Here is a 22,890-nt window from a genome sequence, read left to right as displayed (position 1 = left end):
AATAATCTCTCTGAGAGGACTTGGGGGCTGTGTACTGGTCATGTTCTGAAGCCCTAAGTTGAGGGTGAGGACATCCCCAGGGATAACAGCAAGACTCAGCAGAATGTTAGGGACTAACCTTCTCCAACCAACTTAAGTTAACTTCTCTTGAGAGGAGAGTTCAAACCATACGATAGACTGGGACAGCAGCCCTTGGAGGAAAGTGGGATTCATTGGAGATGAAGAAGACTATATTCATTGTTGATGAGCTTCTGAGTGTGAGAGATTGTCCAGTATCTGAGATGCATTATCACCCTCAGTGCTTAGCTATAGGAGCTAAAGACCCTTTGTTATTGTTTATCCTTGGTTCTCAAAGACAACCACATCAGGGAGATGATACCAGGATGTGAAGACCCTTTATCTACAATTGTTGAGACCTAGTCATAGGGTCACATCTGAGGCTTTTAAGCGGCAACTGTAGTGGAAACAAAATTAATGAAGGTATTGTGATTCGGAGGCAGCCCCCCAAACTGAACCTAGTACATACATATTCAGCACAAGTTGTTGGTGCGCAGGTTACTCTAGGAATTCTGGGACCAAGGGCATCACAAAAATGTACCCAGGTAAGCAGCATGAATGATGCTCTCAGATCAACTTTTTAAGACTAAGTCAGTTAAATTGAAATAGAGAGGGCCCTCAGACTTTGGGACACTCCTCTGTTAGAGAAAAACAGAAACCCTTTCTCACCATGAGGCAGTAGCCAGAAAGCTACCACCAGGGAAGGGAGAAGGACAGAAACAGTCTAGGGTGCAGAGGGTGGGGAAGGGATTGTGATGAAGCATCATCTGATAACACCTTATTCTTAATGACTTGAGTTGTTTCTACCTTCTGAAAAAGTATCTTTGAAGTCAATGGCCCTTTATATTTCAGTACCCTGGGACTTAGACCCTGGTTGCCTTGTCCTAGTTACAGTTTTCCTGTTCTAATTGTATGCAGTCATTGCAAGATTGTGTGATGATCAACTATGATAGACTTAGTTCTTCTCAGCCACAAAGAGATCCAAGATTATTCCAATAGATTGTGGCAGAGAATGCCATCCACATCCATAAAAAGAACTATGGAGACAGAACTCAAATCCAAGCAGGCTATTTTTTCTCATGTTTTATTTTTCGTGGTTTTTCCCTTTTGTTCTCAAATGGAAATATGTTTAACTATTGAATATGTATAACTTAGATTGTTTACTGCCTTTGAGAGGAGAGGAAAAAATCTGGAACTCAAAATATTATGAGATTTTACAACTATCTTTATGTGTAATTGCAAATATAAAAAAATATTAAGTGGAGGAAATGTGTAAAAATTCTATTCTAGCACCACAGGATGGAACAATGTCCCTTTCAGTCAGTAAGGGATGAGGATACTCATTGAACATCCGTGTCCTAGGATAAGCCCTGTTCTTTGCCCCTGGTATAAGTTCTCAGGAGGCTTTTCTGACACTGTTTACCCCATCATGGTCATTTAGTTATTTGGTTTGAAGAACTGGCCCATCAAAGATGCACAGCTATAGTTGTACCATCCCTTCCCCCAGAACTTTCTCTAGGAAAGCACAGTGCAATGAGCTCTAAGCTCAGAGTCAGTTCAAATCAGCCTCAGACACTTATTAGCCGTATGATCCTGGATGGGCAAGTCACTTAACTTGTTTTACTCTTTTTGTTGTGTTTGCCTCAGTTTCCCCATATGTAAAGTAAGGATAATAGCACTTACCTCCCAGGGTTATTGTGAGGACCAAATTAGATAATAATTGTGAAACACAGCACAGAGTTTGGCACATAGTGGGCACTATATAAAGGTGAGTTATTTATTATCACTTGCTATTCTAGGTCTCTTTCTCCATTTGAGAAGACTGATTGGGTATCCTGTAAGAAGCCTTTGCCCCGAAGCAGGCAATGCCTTTCCAGGGTGTCCCTTCCTAAACTTCCCAACCGGATCAAAGGGTAGAAGATTTAGAGCTGGTAGGCAGGACTTTGGAAGTCATTGCATCTAGGAAACCAGACAAAAAGTGAGACCCTGTTGGAATCTTTACAAATTGTTAAGTCATTAGAGTTGATAGAGACAATAATTATCTAATTTAGCATGGTTCAGTATCATTGATCTGCTCTTACAAGGAGATGTTTTGGGCTAGAACCTGAAACAAGGTACTAAGTAGAATTAATTGATACCATGCTTGTATTCACACCTTTACTCGTTAGAGTTCACAGGTTTGGGAGATTTCAGGGTTTAGTATGAGATATCTGAAGTCACACCTCTCTTGAAGCTCTTAGGGCCAGAGAGCACTATGGGAGAAAACCCATAATCCCACTCTCTGATATATAAGAAGAAAGCAGAGGCCCAGTTAGGAGAGTTCAGCTGAATTTAGAGTGAGAGGGGAACGTCAACTGAGTTCAGCCAGAAGCCCTCTCTGGGAGGCAAGAAAGATTCATTACAACTTCCACCTGGCTGGCTGGAGGCTGAAGGACAAACCTTTGGATTTGGAGACATTCGGAGGGAGCTCTTGGAACCGAGCAGAGAGATAGGCCTCTAAGAAAAAGTAACCGGGCTATTTTGGAAGGAGAAAATAAACATTTGCATTTTATCAGCTGGCTGCATTTTGGAGTGATTATTACTTTCAACTGCAACTAAGGCTGCCTCCAGAAAACCTCCCCGAGAAACCAACTTTCTCCCAGAGAGAACTATTATTTTAAAAGAAGAAAATCATCACAAGACCCAAAGAGGTGCTATCACTTGCAAAAAGAGGTGCCATCACGGAGTGTATAGCTGAGCTGGGATTTGAACCTCCAATTTCAAATTCAGTGATTTTTCCACGATTCCTCCCCCGCCAATGCCTCATCAATGCTATCTCCTTCATGGAGCTTTCTCTGATTACTTTCCTCTCCCCCACAGTAATTCCTTCCTTTCCCTTGTGTTTACTATGTCTGTATCTTGTATCTACTCACAGCATCATATAAATCTAAAACTAGGATTTTCCAAATCTAGCCTCACTTTTTCCTTCTACAGATGAGAAAATGAAGGGAGGGGCAGTAGATAGAAAACCATCCCTGAAGTCAGGAGGACCTGAGTTCAAATCTAGTCTCAGGCACTTAACACTTCCTAGCTGGGTGACCCTGGGCAAGTCATTTTACCTCAAATGCTTTAGCTAAGAAAAAAATAAGAAATTCTATATGAAAACTAAGGGGAAAAAAGCCAGGATTCAAGGTACAGACCAAAGATCTAGAGCTGAAAGGAACTGCAAAAAGTCCATTCAACTAACAACAGCAACAGCAGCCACTCCTAATCTCAAAAAAGCTTTCCACCACTTACCTAAACCCACTTAAAAAAAGCGGAAGGTCTCCTCTTCTGAGTCTATTCCCCAGAGAGGTCTTATCAGTGATGGCTGAGGGCTGCTGGGAAAGTCTGGTTAATTTTGTGGCCAGATAAGCCTTTACATCAAAATCAAGGAGGAGTGAATCATTTATATTGTCCAAGCCACTCATCTAATACAATCTATTTGTTTTACATTTAGGAAACTGAGCTCCAGGGAGGTTGAGTTCAAGGCCTGGCACAATATCACCCAGGTAATAGAGCCAAGATTTGAACTCAGGTCCCATGAACTCGGGTTGCCATATTCAGTACTCCTCCCACTGCGCCTTGTGTACATTTGTTCCCTCCCTCTCTCCCAAAATATAAACTCCTCAATGATGGTGATTGCTTCATGTCTTTATCACCCCAAACACTGGCCCAGAATAGATATCTGCTAAATGCTTATTAATGGATGATGGATTGGTTGGTTTGAGAGAGGAGGGAAAAAGCCCAACCTCTCGCTCCAAGACAGGATTTGGGGGTTTAAAACATTTTATCCCCTTGGGACTTTGTATCAATTTCCTAAGTATCAAGAAACTGAACAGTGTTGTTACAGTCTGCCTTATTCCCTCTGCTCTGCGCTTGTAAACCCTTAGCCAATTCCCAGCCACCACAGAAAGCTGGAGAGAAAGCAAGTCCAGGAGTTGGGATCTCAAACCCCGGTCTCCTGAATAGAAGTTGAAGTGTGAGAGGCGTGGGGTGGGGACCGATAGATGACTTTCTTAAAACCCATGTGGTGGAAGAATATCAGGGACTTGGTGGAAGGATACCAGGGACTGACATGAGTATGAAATAAGCTGTCAAGGTGATCCCCACAGCCTGGGGCATCCAGAGGAAAGCCTGGTGAGTGCCTGAACATGGTGGATAACTGAAGCCCTGCCTCTTCCATACTTCTCTCGGAAGGTTCAGCTGGCACAATGATGAATGTTGACGTCAAGCCTTGAGGAGCCTTCCACATTAGTGCCTCTGACCTGTAGCTAGAGGTGGGGTCTGTGTCTCATCTAAACTTTGCACATTTGCAGACCTTGTATAAATTCAAGAATCAATGAGCACTGAACATGAGACATAATCTATTCATCAGTGACACAGAAGAGCCTGTTTCTGTCCGTGTACTGTGTGAACTTAGATAAGTCACAACCTCCTGGGGCCTCAGGTTCCTCATCTGAAAGATAAGGTAGTGAATGGCAAAGAGTGTAAAGGATCCTTCTTGCTCTATGATCTGTGGTCCTAGTAATGTGAGGCTGATTAAGATCTCTGTCCTCCTGTGAGGAGCAAATGAGAATGGATAGGGCATTACTTTATAAAGAGAAAATGCTGACATTATAAGTGACTCATTCATTCCCCTTAATTTTGATGTAAAGGCTTAATCTAGCCACAAAACCAGCCTCAGACTCTCCCAGCAGTCCTCAGACCTTTACTGATAACACCTCTCCAGGGAATAGACTCAGAAGAGGAGACCTTCCACTCTTCCCCAGAGGGTTAGTAAGTCAGTGGAGAAAGCTTTTTCGAGATCAGGAGTGGCCTTTGTTGTTCCTTGTTCTTCTTTCTCAAAGAGGATCATGACATCAGGGAGATGTTGTCACGACATACAAGTAAATTGGATTTGAGCAAGAGAGAACTGTACAAGGTAACTAGCCTCACTTTCCCCTCCAGAGCCATCTGGGTCCAGTGGCCAGATGGAGATCAGGATGACTGGAAATGGCCCTGGATGCAGTGGAAGATCTTGGCCTTTTTAAGCTAAGGTCTTTAACGAGTCTCAGTTTGTGGCAATTCCAAATCACTAATTAAGGCTAAGTAAGAAATGAGGCAGAGAATGGCTTCTTCTCCCTACACCGAAGGAGCTTTAGAACCCCTTTTCCTTCCAGAAAGACTGATAGGACAAATATCTATGAGTTCTAGGTTACATTGACTTTTTTGCTATTACTCATAGGTGAGACTCCACTTTGAGTCTCCATTACTTTGCAGATCCTATCACTCCCTCCTCATCTTTGTCTCTTAAAATTCTAGCTTTCCTCAAAGCTTAACTCAAAAGTCTCCTTACAAATGGTCCCCCCCAAATGCTATGTCTCCCCCACCATTTTTTGTTTTTATTTTGTACATGTCCTTATATATTCATTTATCCCCTTAATAATGTAAGCCCCTTGGGAGTAAGGTCTATTTCATTTTTATCTTTGGCTCCCTAGTACCTAGGACAGCGCCTGGCAAGTAATAGGTTCTTAAGACCTATTGGTTGATCGGTTGATTTGATAGCAGACAATCTTATCTAGAAAGCATTCTCTCTAGTCCAGCTAACACCTGTCGGGCTTTATTATTATTATTATTGCTTTTAACCCAAGAGGTCTAAAATCTGTACTTATTATTTTCTTCTTTGGCAGGAGGGATGTAAGCAAGGATCATAATTTTCACACCAGATGTCTTATATTTCCGTTTCATTTCTTTTTTTAAAAAGTTACAGCTTTTTACTGACAAAACATATGCATGGGTGATTTTTCAACAATGACCCTTGCAAAAACTTCTGTTCCAACATTTCCCCTCCTTCTCCCTACTCTCTCCCCTAGCTGGCAGTTAGTCCCATACATGTTAAATATGTTAAAGTGTATGTTAAATACAATATATGTATACATATTTATACAGTTATCTTGCTGCACAAGAAAAATCAGATCTAGAAAAAAGTGAAAAACCTGAGAAGGAAAACAAAAATCATTGTCTTCATTTCTAAGTCTAGAGGAGCGTGTTTTGGACTTCGAATCAGGATGACATAAGTTTAAATTCAGCTTCAACCACTGATAGGCTGCATAGTCATTTAACCTTTCTCAGCGTCAATTTACTCATCTGCAAATTGAAGATAATACCAGTTATCAGAATTTGAGGATCAAATGGATTAATGTAGGTAAAGCGTTTTATAAATCTTAAAGAACTATATTTCTTAATGTTTGTTATTATCATTGTGGTGGTTATTTGGAGCTGGATGAAACCTTAGACGTCACCGAATGTCACTCTTTCATTTTACAAAGTGAGAAATGGAGGTCCTGAATGTTTAATGATTTGTTTGTGGCCACACAGTGAGCAGCAGGACTAGGGTTGACACGTAGACCCCCTGACCCCAACTAGCTCTCTTTGCATAGCTCCTGAGCCTTTTTTGATGGGAAGGGGACCTCTCCTGCCTTGTGTTAAACATGATAGAACTTGGGATCCCAAGTGTTACCCCAGAAACCTGTTCTCTCTATTCTTGCTTTCCTTCCCTTCCTCCCCCTGTCCCCCTACCTTTTTTTTTTTTTGTTACAGATTCACTAGGGAGCTGCCAGCCAAGCATGAAGCAGGCGGTTAAAGAATGCTTTTTCACCCAGGGGTGTTGCCAGCAAAGCACGGTCTGGGTTTTGGTATTATTCCCCCCTGGAAAGCGGCCAGCCAGGCCCACACCTCTGCGGCACTTTCAGCTTTCCTCTGTCATCAAGGAACCATCCGGATTGGCGATCAAGAAGCAGTGAAACTGCAGGAGCCCTCCACCTGTCCAAAACTGGTCTGGAGTCTCCACAGAAACAGTATGTTCAGCTAAATATCGCAAGCCCTGTCAGGGAAAAGCCAATGGGCCTCTGCTCTGAAGGGCTTTAACTTCCTCTTCTATAAAGTGGGAGAGGGAGCACTAGATTGCTAGGATCCCTTCTGACTTTTCTATAACATGCCCTAATAACAGCTAGTGTTTATACAGAGTTTTAAGGTTAAAAATGATCTCATTTGATCCTCACAACAGCCTTTTGCTTGTAAGTGATGTTTTTGTGTCCATTTTACAGATGAGTAAACCAAGGCCCTTTCCTGACTCCAAGAATAGAATTCTGTCCATTCTACCACCCAACTACTCTTCCACAACATTCTATCATTCTTCTCTCCCGTAGAGCAATAAGCTTTCTTGAAGAAAGGAAATATTTTTTTCTCATTATATATCTAGCACCCAGCACAGTGGTGGTCCCATGATGACTGATCCCGTAACTTGTGGGTTTGGGAGGGAATCCAGAGTTGGCTTGAACTGGGTGACCACCTTACCCACTAACTCTAGCCTCTCCTCCCTGATTCTGTAGCCCCCTCTCCTCCCTCCTTTACATGACCCATCTAAGAATCCTCTCACCTCCCTGACAACCCAAATAGCCTCCTGTCAGAGTGTGTGTGAGCACTGTGGAGCCCTCAGGGAATGGGCAGCTTCGAAAGAGCTGACAGATGTGTGGGTTTTGTAGAGTAAATGGAGCTTGCTTAAGCTCTCCCCAGATGCTCTCCATCAAAGTCGGCCCCTCTTGGTTTTTACCCACCTGCCATCCCTCGTCATAAATTCCTTGAATTATTTTCCGCCTCTGGTGATGTGGAGGAAGTTCCCGGTCCAGTGAGTGGGCTCCCCCACCCCTTGCACCGGAATTTGTCTTTTGGGAGGATCTATGCAGGGATCCTCAAACTTTTTAAATGGCCAGTTCACTGTCCCTCAGACTGTAGGAGGGCCGGACTAGAGTAAAAACAAAACCTTTGTTTTGTGGGCCTTTAAATAAAGAAACTGCATAGCCTGGGTGAGGGGGATAAATGTCCTCAGCTGCCGCACCTGGCCCACGGGCCATAGTTTGAGGACCCCTGATCTATAGTATGGGAGAATTGTTTTAGTCCAATGGCCTCATTTTACAATGAGTCCCAGAGAGGTTGAGTGGCTTGCCCTGCTCGCCTTACAGGTAGCAAGCATCAGCATGAGGATTTGAACCCAAGTCCTCCCATGCAAATGCCTCCTATGTATGTGCCAAGCACTGTGCTCCATGCCTGGTGCTGTTCTTTCTACTACACTGTAATCTGGAAGAGAATTATGGGAGGACAAGATTGAGAGGCAGAGCAATAGTAAGGGAAGGGAATAAGCTTTTATAGGGTGCCTACAATGTGCCAGAGACTGTAAAGTGTTTTTTAAAGAAACATTGTCTCACTTGATAGGTAATAGTGCAATAAAAGTCAAAGGATCTGGGTTTAAATTCCTTTCTTTGTCTCTTGAATCTACCTCTGGATGGTGGAGAAATAAGAGCAAGCTCCCTGCCTTTTGGGCTTTCCACGCCAGCTAGCTTGCTCTTCCCGGCATTCACCTTTAATTAGAGGGGATATTGTGTTAAAACAGGCGGCCAGAGGATCTGAGTTCAAATTCTGCTTGCTAGCTGTGGAAGAGTCACAATCTATCTCAAGGATAAAAGCACCACATCAATAGAGATCATATATACAGCTGAGTATCCAAACGCTTTCCAGCTGGAGTTGGGGGGATTTTTTTCTTTCTTGGGCTCCATCCAACCCCTCTACCCCGCCCCCAGTTGATGTATTGGAGAGTTGGGAATATAACTGCCGCCATTTGATGCTATGTGTATGTACAGAGTGGAGAGATCTGAAAAGAGCCATGAACAGACTTTCTCAACCCACAAAGAAGACACATTCTTCCTACCCCTCCTTAAATCTCTTATAGCAAGAAAACCTCTTTGATTCAGGAAAATCCAAATGCATCAGTGGTGCCCTTTGGAGGAATTGGGATTTCACGGAGGAAAGGAGAAAGGAGGCTGCGTTAGACAGGGAGTCATGAAAATAAGCTGCAACAAAATAACTGTACGGACATGTATGCTTATATTGTATTTAACATACGCTTTAACATATTTAACATGTATCGGTCAACTTGCCATCTAGGGGAGGGGGTGGGGGAAGGAGGGGAAAAATTAGAAGAAAAGGTTTGACAATTGTCAATGCTGAAAAATTACCCATGTATATAACTTGTAAATAAAAAGCTATAATAAAAAAAGAAAACAAGCTGTAAAAGAATCAATCAATCAATAAGCATTTATTAAATATTTGTCAAGTGCCAAACACTATGATAGATACCGGAGATACAAAGACATAAATAGTTTCTACTCTCAAAGAGAACATGGACGCTGGAAAAAACACTGGGCTCAGAATTAGGAAAATCTGGATTAGAATTCTGCTTCAGATGCCTACTGTCAAGTCCTTTACACTCGGTTTTCTCATCTGTGAAATGGGGATAATCATAACACCTGCTTCTCAGGATTTTTTGGAGGATTAAATGAAGTCAGGTATATATCACTTAGCAAACTTTAAATGTCAAGTGTCGTTATCATTGGGAGAAGCAATGGTATGGTGTCCTGGCTAGTAAACTGGCCTTCCTGGCAGAAAGAACTGGATTCAAGTCTTTTTTCACACATACTGGCTGAGTGGCTGCTCACATCACTTCCCTTAGTGCATTAGGGATGAAAAAACTGAGATTTAAAGAGGTTTAAATGACTTGCTTATGTTCACTCTGCTAGGTAAATATCAGAAACTGGATTTGAACCCAAGTCCTTTGAACTTTAAAGCTTAGGAGGAGACTGTTTTTATGAGAACTTGTGTAAAAGAAAATTCAAATCACCTGGTGGCCAGAAATTCTGTTGATAAGCCTTTATGAACTCATTTAGGCTGGTTCTTGGTTAAAAGACTTATAAAGTAAATCTAACACCAGTCTAATTAATTTAACTATCTTATTTAATTAATTAACTTAATTAATTATATTAGTCAATAAGTCATTCATTAAGCATGGATTCTGTGCCATGTCCTAGACTGGGTACTGGGGTTATGAACACAAGAATAAAATTATCATCCCACCTTCAAAGATTTTACATTGGGGGGGAGCTGTACAAAAAAAGATTCAAGGAAATTCCAATAGTGAGGAATGAACAGCTGTGGGGGAGAGGGGAAAGGCTTCCTCTAGGAATTGGCATTTGGGCTGAGCTTGGAAGAGAATGAGGAATTCTGCTAGGCAGAGGCAAGAAATGATGGCATTCTAATCATGAGGGACAGCCTGGGTAAGGGCATGGAGATGGGAGACAATGTGGTGCTGAGAAAGAGCAAGGATCACTTTGGCTGGAACATAAGAGTGCATTAAGGAAAATACTGTTCAATAAGTTTGAGAGGTAGATTGGAGCCAGGTTGGGAAGGACTTTAACTGGCAAACAGAGGAGTCTGGATTTTGTAGTAGAGGCAACTGAGAACAACAGCTGGAACTTCTTAAGCAGGTACATGGCATGGTGAGACTTGTGCCTTAGGAATATCAGTCACCGGACACAGAGGCATTAGAGAGGAAAGGAGGGATCTCTGAAAACCTACTCACATCAGACATGGGTGAAATAGTGAATAATATATCTATGTACCATGAAGGGTGTAGCACCCTCCAAAATCTATAAAGAAATAAGGGAGGGTACTAGGTGGTGCAGTGGATAAGCAGAAGGACTTGGGTGCAGGTGTAAACATATATATATATATCCATGTTTAATTGTAGTTTACTTCAGGAATGAAAGGGGGGAAAAAGAATAAAATAAAAAGTGCACAACAGAGAACAAAAGAATAAACTACAAGAAAGGAAAGAAAAGCTGGACAGTCATGAATGTGTCTTCTATTATTATAGAAACAACTTGAGAATTCTAGAAATGGAAATTTATTGTTACATATTTTGAATCTTCCCAGATCTTCTGGGTGCATTGAAGTGTTTTTTTTTTCTTTTCTTTGTTTTCTGTCTTTCTTTTTCTATTTTGTTTTTTTTCTTATTTTGCATTTAGCTTTAAATAAATCAAAAAGAGTAAAATAAAGGGAATATCAATCACTTAAGTGTGTGAAGGATGAATTGGAGAGGAGAGATATTGGATGCAAGGTATCCAATTAGGAGATCATTTCAGTGGTTCAAATGAGAGGTGTCTTGTACTAAGGAGCAGAGAGGAGACAGATGCAAGAGTGATTGAAAAAATGGAGTCATCATGATTTGGTTGATGACTGGATATGAGATTTGAGCAAGAATGAAGAGTTAAAGATGATTGGGGACTGGAGGAATGGGGGTATACTTCACATCCAAAATACTCCAAATATACTCCAAAATACTCCAGACAGGGATTTTAGGGAAAAGAGTAAGTTTTGTGGGAAATGAACCCTGTTTTGAACGTGTTTCGTTTGACAAACCTGTGGGACATCCATTTAGAAATATCCAATAAAGTTGATAGTGTCAGATTGAAGATAAGGAGGGATGAGAGCTGAGAAATATATGAGCAGAAATTATAAATGAACCTATAGGAACTGATGATGTCTTTGAGACAGAGAGTAGAGGAGAGAGAGAAGAGGACTCAGGTAAGAACCCTGGATTCTTGAAGAATGAGATCTAACCAATAATCCAACCAAGGAGACAGAAAAAAATGGAATGTCTAGAGACTTAACAGAACCAAGACAGCAGTATCATTAAAACTCAGGAAAGAGAGAGTAATCAAGAGGACTATGTTAGAGGAATATGAAAAGTGAGGGGAAAGGGTGTGACAGATAAAAGATCACTGATAATTTTCAATTGAGTGGTGAAGTTGAGAGCAGACTGTAAGAGCTAATAGCTAGCATCACTTTATAAATATTATCTCATTAGACTTCACAACAGTCCTAAGAGGCAATTGCTATTCTTATCCCCATTTTACAGATGAAGAAACAGAAAGGGATTAAATAATGCCTCAAATCACAGGGCTAGTAGGTGTCTGAGGATAGGTTTAATTCAGATCTTTCTGACTCCTAAACTACTGCCTACTGACTACTGTCTCCTATCTACTTTGGTCTCTTATCATAATGCACTACTTAACTGCCTCAGAGTTAAGGGAGAAGGAGAAACGTCACCCCTTCATCAGAAAGGGGACTAAAGGTGATAATGAAAAGGAGAATAAGGGCATTTTTTGTTTCAACTAAAAGTAGCTTGGTTCTGCTGCTTGCCCCACCCCAGAAGAAGGAACCAGCACACACCTTCCATTCCCCCCCCCCCAACCAAGTCAGATGCTCTAAATATGTTGATAAGTGCCTACCTTTTCTTTTTCCCTCTCTGCTCAAGGGATTTTCATGTTTGAGTCAGTAGACATTTGCTCTAGACTCATCCTATGGACAGCTCCTCTGGGAAACTGGTTTATTTTTTTTTTTTTTCCTGAACCAGTCCAAAGAAATCCTGTTTTGTTGTTTGTTTCTCCTCCTGTCTGAAACTCTAATTCCAAATTCGATGACTGTCTCCTTGAAAGTGGAAGATGAGTCTGAACACTCCCCCTTCCCCCCCCCCCCTTTTTTTTATTACAACAACTGTGATCCAGTGAAAAAATTGGTGCACCGGAAGTCAGTAGATCTGGTTCAAATCCTCACCCTAGCACTTACGACTCCATGATCTGATGCGAGGCTGGTCAGTTCTTTGGCCTCGAGCTGGCTCATCTCTTTAGTGAGGGAATTGGACTACGTGATCTCTAAAGTCTTTTCTAGCGCTGCATCAATGAAGTTATAACTCTATTAAGCAGAAAGCCCAAGTATTACTCCCATTTGCAAATGAAGAAATGGAAACTCAGAGAGCTCTCACAACTTGCCTCTGGTCACACAGTTAGTGATTCAGAAACAATAATAAAGCCCCTGTCTCTTGATTCCAAATCCAGTGACTACACTTGACCCAAAACTTCCAAGTGCTGTCCAACTCAGGACGGGTGCTCGGGAGGGGGATGAGAGTTCAGTGGGAAGAGTACCTCTGGAGACATTTAGCATGAGTTCATGTTCTGTCTCCCATGCTTACTTCCTGTGTGATCTTGGGTCAGTCATGTCCCCTCAACCTCCTTGGGACAGCTTTCTCACCTGCAAAATGAGAGGGATTGGACTAAATGGCTTCTGAGGTCCTTTCTACTTCTAGATTTATGATTCCTTCCAACTCTGAGATCTGAGATTCTCTTCAAGCCTCCATTTATCCTCTTACCAACACATAGCTTGTTTATCTGAGTTGGGGGTTATTTCTTTACCATGTGACCCTTCCTCATGGCACTAGTATCCTCCTTCTGTCCAAGTGGATATGGATTAGGATCAGGGAGTCATAAGGAAGTATCATATTCAGAGCATTCCACCAATGACCAAAACATTTGTGTGTTGTTGTTGTTGTGTTTTTTTTAAATGGGGAATCCCTTCCCTGGGGAAATGGAATCAAAACCAAGCTCTTTGTGCCGATCTCTGGGACGACTGCACCATAAGGCAGCTCAGTCCTTAGCTGGGAAGCTGCCACTAATGCACTTGGAAACCAGAAATGGAAAAGGCCTATTAGGTCATCCCATGCCATTCTCTGGGGTCCAGTTGCTCCCTGGTGGGGGTTGTTTATGTAAGTCTGTACTCCAGTAACTCATTGTACCTATGGGAGATTTCTTGGTGCATGGTTAGAATCCAGTCTTAGTGAGGGCTGCAAATTTTGCTAGCCTGGGTCTCTACTAGAAATGGAGTCAAACTTTTTTTTTAACTGTAATCCTGAACCTCTCAAAAATAACTGGAGGATCTGCATCCAGAAGACTGTCAGGACTGAATGTGGATCACAACATAGTCCTTTTTTATTGTTGTTTGCTTGCTTTTTGTTTATTTTCCTCATTTTTTTCCCTTTTTGATCCGGTTTTTCTTATGTAGTATGATAAATGTGAAAATATGTACAGAAGAATTATATATGTTTAACATATATTGGATTATTTGCTGTCTAAGGGAGAGGGTGGAAGGAGGAAGGAGGAAGGAGGAAGAAAAATTTGGAACAGAAGGTTTTGCAAGGGTGAATGGTGAAAACTATCTTTGTATATATTTTGAAAATAAAAAGCCATTATTTTTAAAAAAAATGATGGGAGGATAAATTTCCCAGCTCTGGGCACTGAAATGCGTAGCCTCCTCAATCATTCAGCAAAAGCATTTTTCAAAACAATCTGCATTCTCCACCCATATCTCTGATTTCATGCCCAGTGTGATTTAAAGCTGACTTCCCTTACTTTCTCTTGCTATCCTCCTCCTTTCCCTGCAGATACACAGAACATATAAAGTAAGCAAACCCTGACAGGATTTATTAGAACAAAATCAGATAGACAAAGGAGACCCTTGTTTTTGGTTCCCTAAAACCAAAGTGTACCTGTGTTGGGCTTAACTCGACTGGTAGATCCTAGATAGGGCAGTTGGTTTAAGGAGCTCTGTGTCTAAGAGAAGCCATGAACATGACCACCACCTCTTGTACCCTGTCAGGAAATCGAGCCAGGCTCAGGAAACCAATACTTTGCACTTCTTGGTGCTTTGAGATTTAAAAAGCCAGATGAAGTCAGTGATACAAATATTTTACAGATGAGGAAACTGAGGACCTCGGAGGCACTGCCATTTCATAGGAAACTGAGACCCAGGAATGCTAAGTGAGTTACCAGAGGAGAACGAACAAGCATTTATTAAGTGCCTACTATGTACCTGACCCTGTGCTAAGCACCTAGTTCTAGAAAGCTGGAAGAAACTTCATTGGCCATCTGGTCCAATCCCCTCATTTTATAGTCGAGGAGTCTGATATTCAAGGAAGCTGGGTAATCTGGCCAAGGTTTTCTGAGTTGTAAGCATCAGAGATGAGCCTTTAGCCCGGCTCCTCGGACTCCTCAGCCTAGGCTTTTTCCACTCCTGGACTACCCAGACAGTAACCATCAGAGCCAATATTCCAAGCCAGATCTGCCATATTCAGCATCCCTCCCTCGAGAGTACCCCCCCAGGGCCTTCATCCATCTTTAACAAGTCTCTCAAAGAAAAAGTGGCAGCCGTATCATAGAAAGGCGAGTTTGGGACACTCCAAGCGGGAGGGTAACACTTACCATGATAGAAAAGATCAGGGGCACTATATTCAGGGGCCACACCGGGCAAAAGCAGGTGAGGATGGCCAAGATGAGGTAATCCTTTGGCATCTCCTGGTCTTGGGCATTGGAGGTGGTGGCGATGGAGGATGCCCTCCGGGAGCTGACCCTGGAAGAAGAATGAGGGGCGGCCTCCAGGTGCCCCTCGGACACTGACTTGTAGGGGAGACTGTGACCATTCTGCTCCATCTCCATGGCCCCCGAGAAGGACTTGGATGCCTTCAGAGACTTGTCATCCTTGTCCTCGAGCTTGGTGAGGAGTTTCTCTGTCTCCTGTGAGTCCAGGGGCAGGGCGATGCCGGGTTCCAAAGTCTTTGGAAACTGGGTCTCGGTGGTGTTTTCCATGGCTGCCTGGCTCCCTGGGTGGGCCAGCTCCTGACTCCGAGGCAGGTGGCACCGAGGCAACAGAGAGCGAGGAACCGGATGGGATGTCAGATTGCCATCCCTGGCCTGGGTCGAGCAGGAGGGAAATTGTTAGGGGATGGCCGAGCAGATCGGCCCAGCCTGGGCACCGGGGCACTGCCCGCTAGGGAGTGGTGAAGGTGGGAAGGCAGCCGGTTCAGAAAGCCATCTTTTTGTTTGCAGTTTGCTCACCGTTCTCCTTCCTCTTGGCTGGAAGCGAATGCTTCTTATGCTAGAGCAATCTGCTGCTGCCAAGTGGAACAGTCCAGGCAGGGCAAACCAAGTTGGCAGCCAACTTTGCTGCTTTCTGTGTTGAAGAGCCGAGGGCACAGTCAGGCAGGAGAAGCCCTGGAGCTCAGGCAGGGATGGGCTCTCCCTGTGCTCGTGGCTCCCTCTTTGAAGGCGGGCAGCACAAGGAGCCTGGCATGTGGGTGGCTGTGCCCAAGCAGAGCCCCGCCAGCCTTTCCTAGCCCGCCTGTCCTCCCTCCTTCAGCCTCTTCTCCACTCCCCTCCACTCCCCCATCCATTACTCCTGTGAGGTTTTTAGTTTCTCATTCCAATTCCCTTTTCCCCAAAGGAGCAACCCCAGGCAATCGCTCTCAGCTGCTCTTGCCTCACTGGGGAAATACCCTCCCAGAGCCCAAATCGCCTCCTCTCTCTCTCTCTCTCTCTCTCTCTCTCTCTCTCTCTCTCTCTCTCTCTCTCTCTCTCTCTCTCTCTCTCTCTCTCTCTCTCTCTCTCTCTCTCTCTCTCCATCTCTGCTGTTTCATTCCTGGACCCCCTCCATCTGTGTGTGTATGTGTGTGAGGAGAAGTCATGGTGGGGGAGGAGGGAACCGAGAGGGGGAAAGGAGAGCCAGAAATGAGGATGCCAGAGTCTTTCCCCTGCTCTGTGCATTGACTTCTACCTCAGTGGTCCTGGATACAATGGCAAGCTTGTTGCCGGCCCATTCATCTTTGTCCTGGCTTCCTAGGAAGAGGCCTCCCTCCTTGGATGAAATTTGGGGAGCAGCCTTGCTCTTGAGGTTGAGCTGAACAAATGACCCGGTACCTCTGGCCCGAGATTTCCTTTACTATTGATTATTAAAATGAACAGCAGTTGTTCTGAAATCCACTGACTAAACAAAACATGGAGCTGACCAAGAATGTTTCCAAACACATCACTCATCCTGTCTCTTGGACAGCAGGGTTCTCCCTCTCCCTCTCTCTCTCTCTCTCTCTCTCTGTCTCTCTCTCTGTCTTTCTCTCTGTCTCTCTGTTTCTATCTCTCTCTGTCTCTGTCTCTCTCTGTCTCTCTTTCTGTTTCTCTCTGTCTCCATCTCTCTCTTTCTGTCTGTGTGTGTGTATATGTGTGTGTGTACTTTACAGAGTACCTATCTCATGGACACAAAGGAGTTTAAGAGGAAATCTTTTAGTGGGAGATAAAAAAAGGAGTAGTTAAAAGAATATCTATCTTGGAAGTTGCCAAGGCAGATGCCAGAAACAACAAGATTCTCTTTGCACTGAGATACAGTGAAAAGTGTACCAAACATGAAGTGATTAGGTGGCTTTAATTCCTGATTCTGATACTTTCTATACCTCAGTTTCCCCATCTGTAAATTGAAGGAAGCCTCTAAAGGTCTATTAACCCTAATCCTAGGAGAGCTATAGCTCACTTCAGTGATCAGTGTCCAAAAAGCTATAACTAGTGAGGGACAACCAGGAGTTTACTTCAAGGCCCTGACATGGGTGTGGGGCGTGCTTCCTTCTCATGACAACAGCTGTTCCTTCCTTCATCTCACATGCAGCCCTCATGACTTTTTGTCAGTTGATCACTCCAAGGTTTCTATCACTAGGGTTTCATTACTATGGAGTCTTCTTTCCATGTTCTTTCCAAATCCCACTGAGCCATAAGTGGGACTCTGGAAGACACTCTTCCATTCTTCTCCATCTTCCACTGCTCTATTTACGGTGGAACTGCCACCAGTGTTTGTAAGTCAATCCTCTCCTATCCTCGATCTGCCAAATTAATTTCTTGCAGATATAAGGATTCTTAATTATAACTCTGTGGGTCAATATCACTCTGTATTATCCAAGCTTAGCATCCCTGACCTGTTGAAATGAGGGAGAAAGGGTTGCATTAGAAACAAAATTAGAGACTTTTGAAAGCGCTGGATATCACTTCATCTAACTTACTTATTTTATAGATAAGGACACAGTAGCCTAAGGAAGGGAGGTGACTTTCTCATAGATGTCATAGAGCCTCACAAACTTAATAAGCTGAAAAAAAGAAGTTTGGGATCACAAATTGAAGCTGTTTCCATCTTATGTTAAGCATTTTTGTTGTTCAGTTGTTTGGCAAAGGTACTGAAATGGTTTGTCATTTCCTTCTCCAGCTCATTTTTCACAAACGAGGGAACTAAAAGGGTTAAGCGACAGTAAGTGTCCAAAGTCAGATTTGAACTCAAGAAGCTGAGCCTTTCTGACTCCAGTCCAGGGCTCTGTGGACTGCAGCGCCACCCAGCTGCCTGTGTTATGCATCTGCTCACCATTTAAAGGATCTCTTTGCCAGGCTCCCCCACCCCAATAACCTCCCAGAGCCCAAGACCATACTGTGTGATTACCTCTGTTCAGAGACCTCTCTGGTCAGCCCACAACACGCCATCCCAATCTCCTTTTGCCCCAAGCCTTCCCCTCCTTTGTGGCATAAGTATATATAAAGCCCCATGTCAGCTCACTTCTCCAGCAGATGGGACTCTCTGGCTGGTGAACTCAATAAAGCCCAAATCTGATGTTCTGGGGTCTCGTTATTCCTACATCACCCAACAAAATCCACTTGAAGTATATCAGGATCAGTCATCAGTGCCCGGCTGTGCCAGGAGCCAGTGTTAAAGAAAGTACCTTCACTGGAAAGAAAATGCTGAAAGACTATAAATATCAATAATTCAGAGAAACAGAAGAAGGCTGATATGAGAGGCAGCTGTGTCACGGTGTAGAGGGAGGAGCTGGGTTCAAGTTCTGACTCTGACTAACTGTCTGACCCTTGGCAATTCCCTTAGTCTCTCACTGTCCCAGATAATTCTCTAAAGGTCTAAGTTGCCAAGCAGGTGCTGGTCAGCACTGGTAGAAGGGAACTTTCTTACCAAGAGTCCCCTAGTGAAATCATGTGTCTGGTTTTTAAAAAGTGCCAGAAAGAAAATGGCATAAGAAATGATGACTACAAGCAACTTAGAGGGAAGACTTGTGTAGCTTGATGGAGAGTAGAAAAAGTAGGGCCCAAACAACCATGTAAACAGACTGTTCAGCATCTAACGAGACAGCGAGACAGCATGTAACAATGCAAATGAAGTCAACATGGAGAATCTGGTCAAGTGTAACTGTCAATGGTAATGACCTATGATCAAGAATACATGTTTTTCTACCTTAAAAAACTTCAATTGCAAAGCTATTTGTTCATATGCTTTGACCACTTTTGCATCGGGAAATGGCTCCTAGTTTTATATATTTGTATTGGGTCCCTGTGCATTAGAGATAGTTGATACAATTCTGGAGAATGTACTTTGTAAAGAAAAATAGAAAGCTAAGTGGAACACTGGGTTAAACACCTGGTCTGGAGTTCAAATATGGCCTCAAATACTTTCTAGTTGTGTGACCCTGGGCGAGTCATATAACATCTGCCTCCATTTCTTAACTGTAAAATGAAGGCATTAATAGCATTTGCTTCAAAGGATTATTTTATAGATCAAATGAGACAATATTTGTAATTATTATTATTATCTTTTTTTTCTGAGGCTATTGGAGTTAAGTGATTTGCCTAGGGTCACACAGCTAGGAAGTGTTAAGTGTCTGAGACCAGGTTTGAACTCAGGTCCTCCTGACTTCAGGGCTGGTGCTCTATCCACTGTGTCACCTAGCCCCATATTTGTAATTATTTACAAATAATTGTCTTAGCTTAGCACAGTGTCTGACATATAATAAGTACTACATAAATGCTAACTATTATTATTAATAATAATATATATTGCAATTATGTTATTTATTATTATTATTAATCAAATAATCTGTCTTTGTGTTTGCTGAAAAACATCCCTTTTGTCAAAAAACATTTATTCATACTTTTTTGAAACAAGGAGGAAGAAGAAAAAGAACAAAGAGAAGGAAGGAAGGAAAAAATAAAAGAAATAAAGAAGAGAAAAAAAAAGAAAAGAGGGAGAGAGAGAGAAAAAGAAAGGAAGGAAAAATAAAGGATGGGAGAGAGAAAGAAAGAAAGAGAGGGAGGGAAGAAGGAAGAAAATGGTGCTAGAATAAGCATGAACCTGTATCTAAAAATGTGCCTCTGAGCAAAGGGAGGTGACTAAGCAGCTGGTTTAGACTAATGAGGTAGCAGAAGGTAGCGAGAAGCTCAAGCCCAAAGGTGTCCTCTCTGTAGCAGAAGGGATACATGATTCTCATCTCTAGTCAGTGGTTACTTAGCATCTTTTTAGAGAGCTAGAACAGTTGGGACTCTGGGACGGAAAGGCAGGTGGCTCTGTGGTAAAGCCTGTCATTTTTAGTCTTCTTGAAAAACCTCCTTGACTGGCTTATGACCTACAAGGGGAGGGAGTCCTTTACCCTTCAGGGTTTCCATTCCCCTCCAGATCCTTTCTGTATTGCTAATATGACTGTATTGCTCTCCAGCCTGTCTGCCAGCACTAAAATAGTAAGCTGTTTATTGCTCAGTCTGGAAGCCTTTAACAGATCACCTGCCAGGTAGGAAAAGAGCAGATTCTCTATCTCGAAATGGAACAAAAGATCTCTGGGAACCCAGCTTCTGGAAGCAGATGGCCTAAGATGGCGCCTCTGAAGCTCCCAGCGAGGTGGGGATTAAGGGCTGGACCATCCAGGGGGAATGCTGGTCGGTAGAAATCAAAGAAACCCCACAAGGCTTTACGTAAAGTATCAGGGCGCTGGCCCGAGAGGCCGCGGAGTCAGTCCCAAACAGCTCCTCACCAAAGTGCATTTGTTTTTTCTCCATTGCTCCTTTTGAACAAAAGGTGCAGGAAAAGGGAAATGAGAGGAATACAAGAGCGCCCTGCCCCACTCCATCCCCACCCCCCAAGTTAGAAAGTGGTTTGGGAAGTAATCGCCCCCAAAGGGGAAGGGATTCAAGTCTTGTGTCTGATATTTACTACCTTTGCAAGTCACTTAACCGCACTGTACCTCAGTTTCCTCATTTGTAAAACGAAGGGTTTGTATTAAATGACTTATCGGTTCCTCTGATTTCCAGCTGGAATCTCCCCCTCTCCAATCTCAGCCCCCAAATCTTCAGTTTCTTCCTGCCTAGGAAATAGTTCGATGGGGGCGATTGTTTTAGTTTTTATTTTTCCAACCCTGCAGCCCTGGTCTCCTGTGACTATGTTAATGTACTTATAAATATATAAACCCCTTAAGAGGCCCGATTACTGGAGGCCCAGGACACCTGGGGCCCACTGCACGGTCAGTAATGCAACTCCGAGAGATCGATGCTCGAGGATGGAGAGCTGCCCCGGGGGGTGGGGAGGGGAAGCTGCCTCAGGGGGAGAAGCTGCCTCGGGGGAGTGGGGGAAAGCTGCCTCGGGGAGGGGAGAAAAGCTGCCTCGGGGAGGGGAGAAAAGCTGCCTCGGGGAGGGGGGGAAAGCTGCCTCGCGGAGGGGAAGCACCCAGGAGGAGCTGTCCAGGAGAACGGAAGGATACGGCCCCGGAGCGTACAGAGAAGAGCCTTTCTGGCTTGTAAATAACAAACTCAGGCAACGACAATAAAGAACTAAGTGGCCGCGTCCGGGGGCAGAGCGTGCCCTTAAAGTCGCGAGGTACGGTGGGACTTCCAGGGGCCAGCTGGCAGACAGACAGATGCAGGCTTTGCTCCTCCTGACCTCCCGGCGCTGGGAGGGAGCGTGGTGCGGGGCACCCCCTAGTGGACCTTATGGGAATACAAGACACCACAGGGGAGGGAGGAGGAAAGGGAGTGAGAGAGCACCGGGGCGCGCTTGACACTGTCCCCCCCTCCTACCCCCACCCCCCCGCCCCGTCCTCACCGCACACACATGCAGAAAGGCAGATGAACAGGGTCTCTCCCTTTGACTCAACACCCGCTGAGGGCTGCACGTTTCTAGGGAAAGGGCGCTGATTTTGGGGGGGGGGGGTTCAGCTCATGCCCTAGATGTGTGAGGCTCTGGGCAAGGGGTCGGTCTCTCCACTGCCCGGGACAAGGCTTCGCCTCCACTGCCTGGGGCCGGTAAAGGCTTCTTATCGATGAGTGGACCTGCAATTTAGGGATTAAGGACTTTGTGGCTCGCCTCAGGGTACCCTGAGGTACATATAACTGTCGAGGAACTTCCCTGGACCTCGCCTTTGTAAAATGGGCCAGATAGTCTTTGAGGTTCCATTTTTCGGTTAGCCGGGGGCCAGAGACTCCGAATCTTAGAGGAACCCTGGCCAATCTCCTCTTCTCTTTACTTGTTTGATAGTTTAACTCTCTGCATGATTCTTCTATTTTCTGTGCCCCCCTAACCATGGCTCCACTATTTCTCTGGCTCTCACCCTCTAACTGAAAGGAGAGGATGCTCCACCTTTGCCGGACCCTGACTACACTAGGAAGTGGCAAATGAGGTCAGGGGAGGGGAGGGGAATAAAGCGAGGGCCAGTCAGATTCCTTCTTCCCATTTGGGCTAAGCTTCAGAGAAGAATGAAGTCACTTCCAGGAATAAAGGGACTTGGGGGAAAGAGTCTTGTTCAGAAATCATGAGAACCGGATTTGAAGAAATGACTTGAAATAATCTAGAACTTGGCAACTATTAGTGTCGTTGGGGGTCTCAGGTTGGGGAAGATCTTGGATGGGAAACTCAGAGCTCTGTCTCGATCTGTAACGTTTCCCAGAAGAGCCGGTTCTTGCCTCTCACAGATCATTTGGGGGGGGGGAGCCTCTCTTTCTGAAGTCTCTCTCTTCAGAGGTTTGGTTTTCATAGGAGAGGTAATAGTCAGTCAATCTGTATAGAAAAAGTCAAAAAGTAGAATTGAAGGTGAGGATCTCTGAATCCTCAAATGTAATGGAGTCAGGGTGGGCACAAGGAGGTTGTAAAATACCATCTGTGAGCAGGGTGTTAGAGCAACCTATGCTGGGGATGGGAAAATGAATAGGTCATATATTGAGAGAAGAAGATGGATGGAAGGAAGGAATCAAAGAAAGAAGGAAGGAAGATAAAGAAGGAAAGAGGAAAGGAAGAAATGAAAGAAAGGAAAGGAGGAAAGATAGAAGGAAGGAAAGAAGGCAGGAATGGAAAGAAAGAAAGAAAGATGGAAGGAAGGAGGGAAGAAGGAAGGAAGGAAGGCAGGGAGGAAGGAAGGAAGGAATCAAAGAAAGAAGGAAGGAAGATAAAGAAGGAAAGAGGAAAGGAAGAAATGAAAGAAAGGAA

The 22,890-nt window shown here is 43.8% G+C and overlaps 1 protein-coding gene across 1 annotated transcript in view; it reads right to left on the bottom strand.

The window, feature by feature from the left end:
- TRARG1 (trafficking regulator of GLUT4 (SLC2A4) 1) overlaps nt 1–15,902 on the bottom strand; it is a 28,163-nt gene extending 12,261 nt beyond the window's left edge. Inside the window, exon 1 of the mRNA XM_051992226.1 lies at nt 15,042–15,902. Within this exon, the coding sequence (XP_051848186.1) occupies nt 15,042–15,425 (384 nt within the window). The 5' untranslated portion in view covers nt 15,426–15,902. The remainder of the gene's footprint in view (nt 1–15,041) is intronic.
- Nucleotides 15,903–22,890: the final 6,988 nt, after the last annotated feature.

Source organism: Antechinus flavipes, chromosome 4 (genome assembly GCF_016432865.1).
Source record: "Antechinus flavipes isolate AdamAnt ecotype Samford, QLD, Australia chromosome 4, AdamAnt_v2, whole genome shotgun sequence".
NCBI lineage: Eukaryota > Metazoa > Chordata > Mammalia > Dasyuromorphia > Dasyuridae > Antechinus > Antechinus flavipes.
The sequence above is the reverse complement of the archived record's forward strand: the minus strand, read 5'-3'. Positions and strand labels throughout refer to the sequence as shown.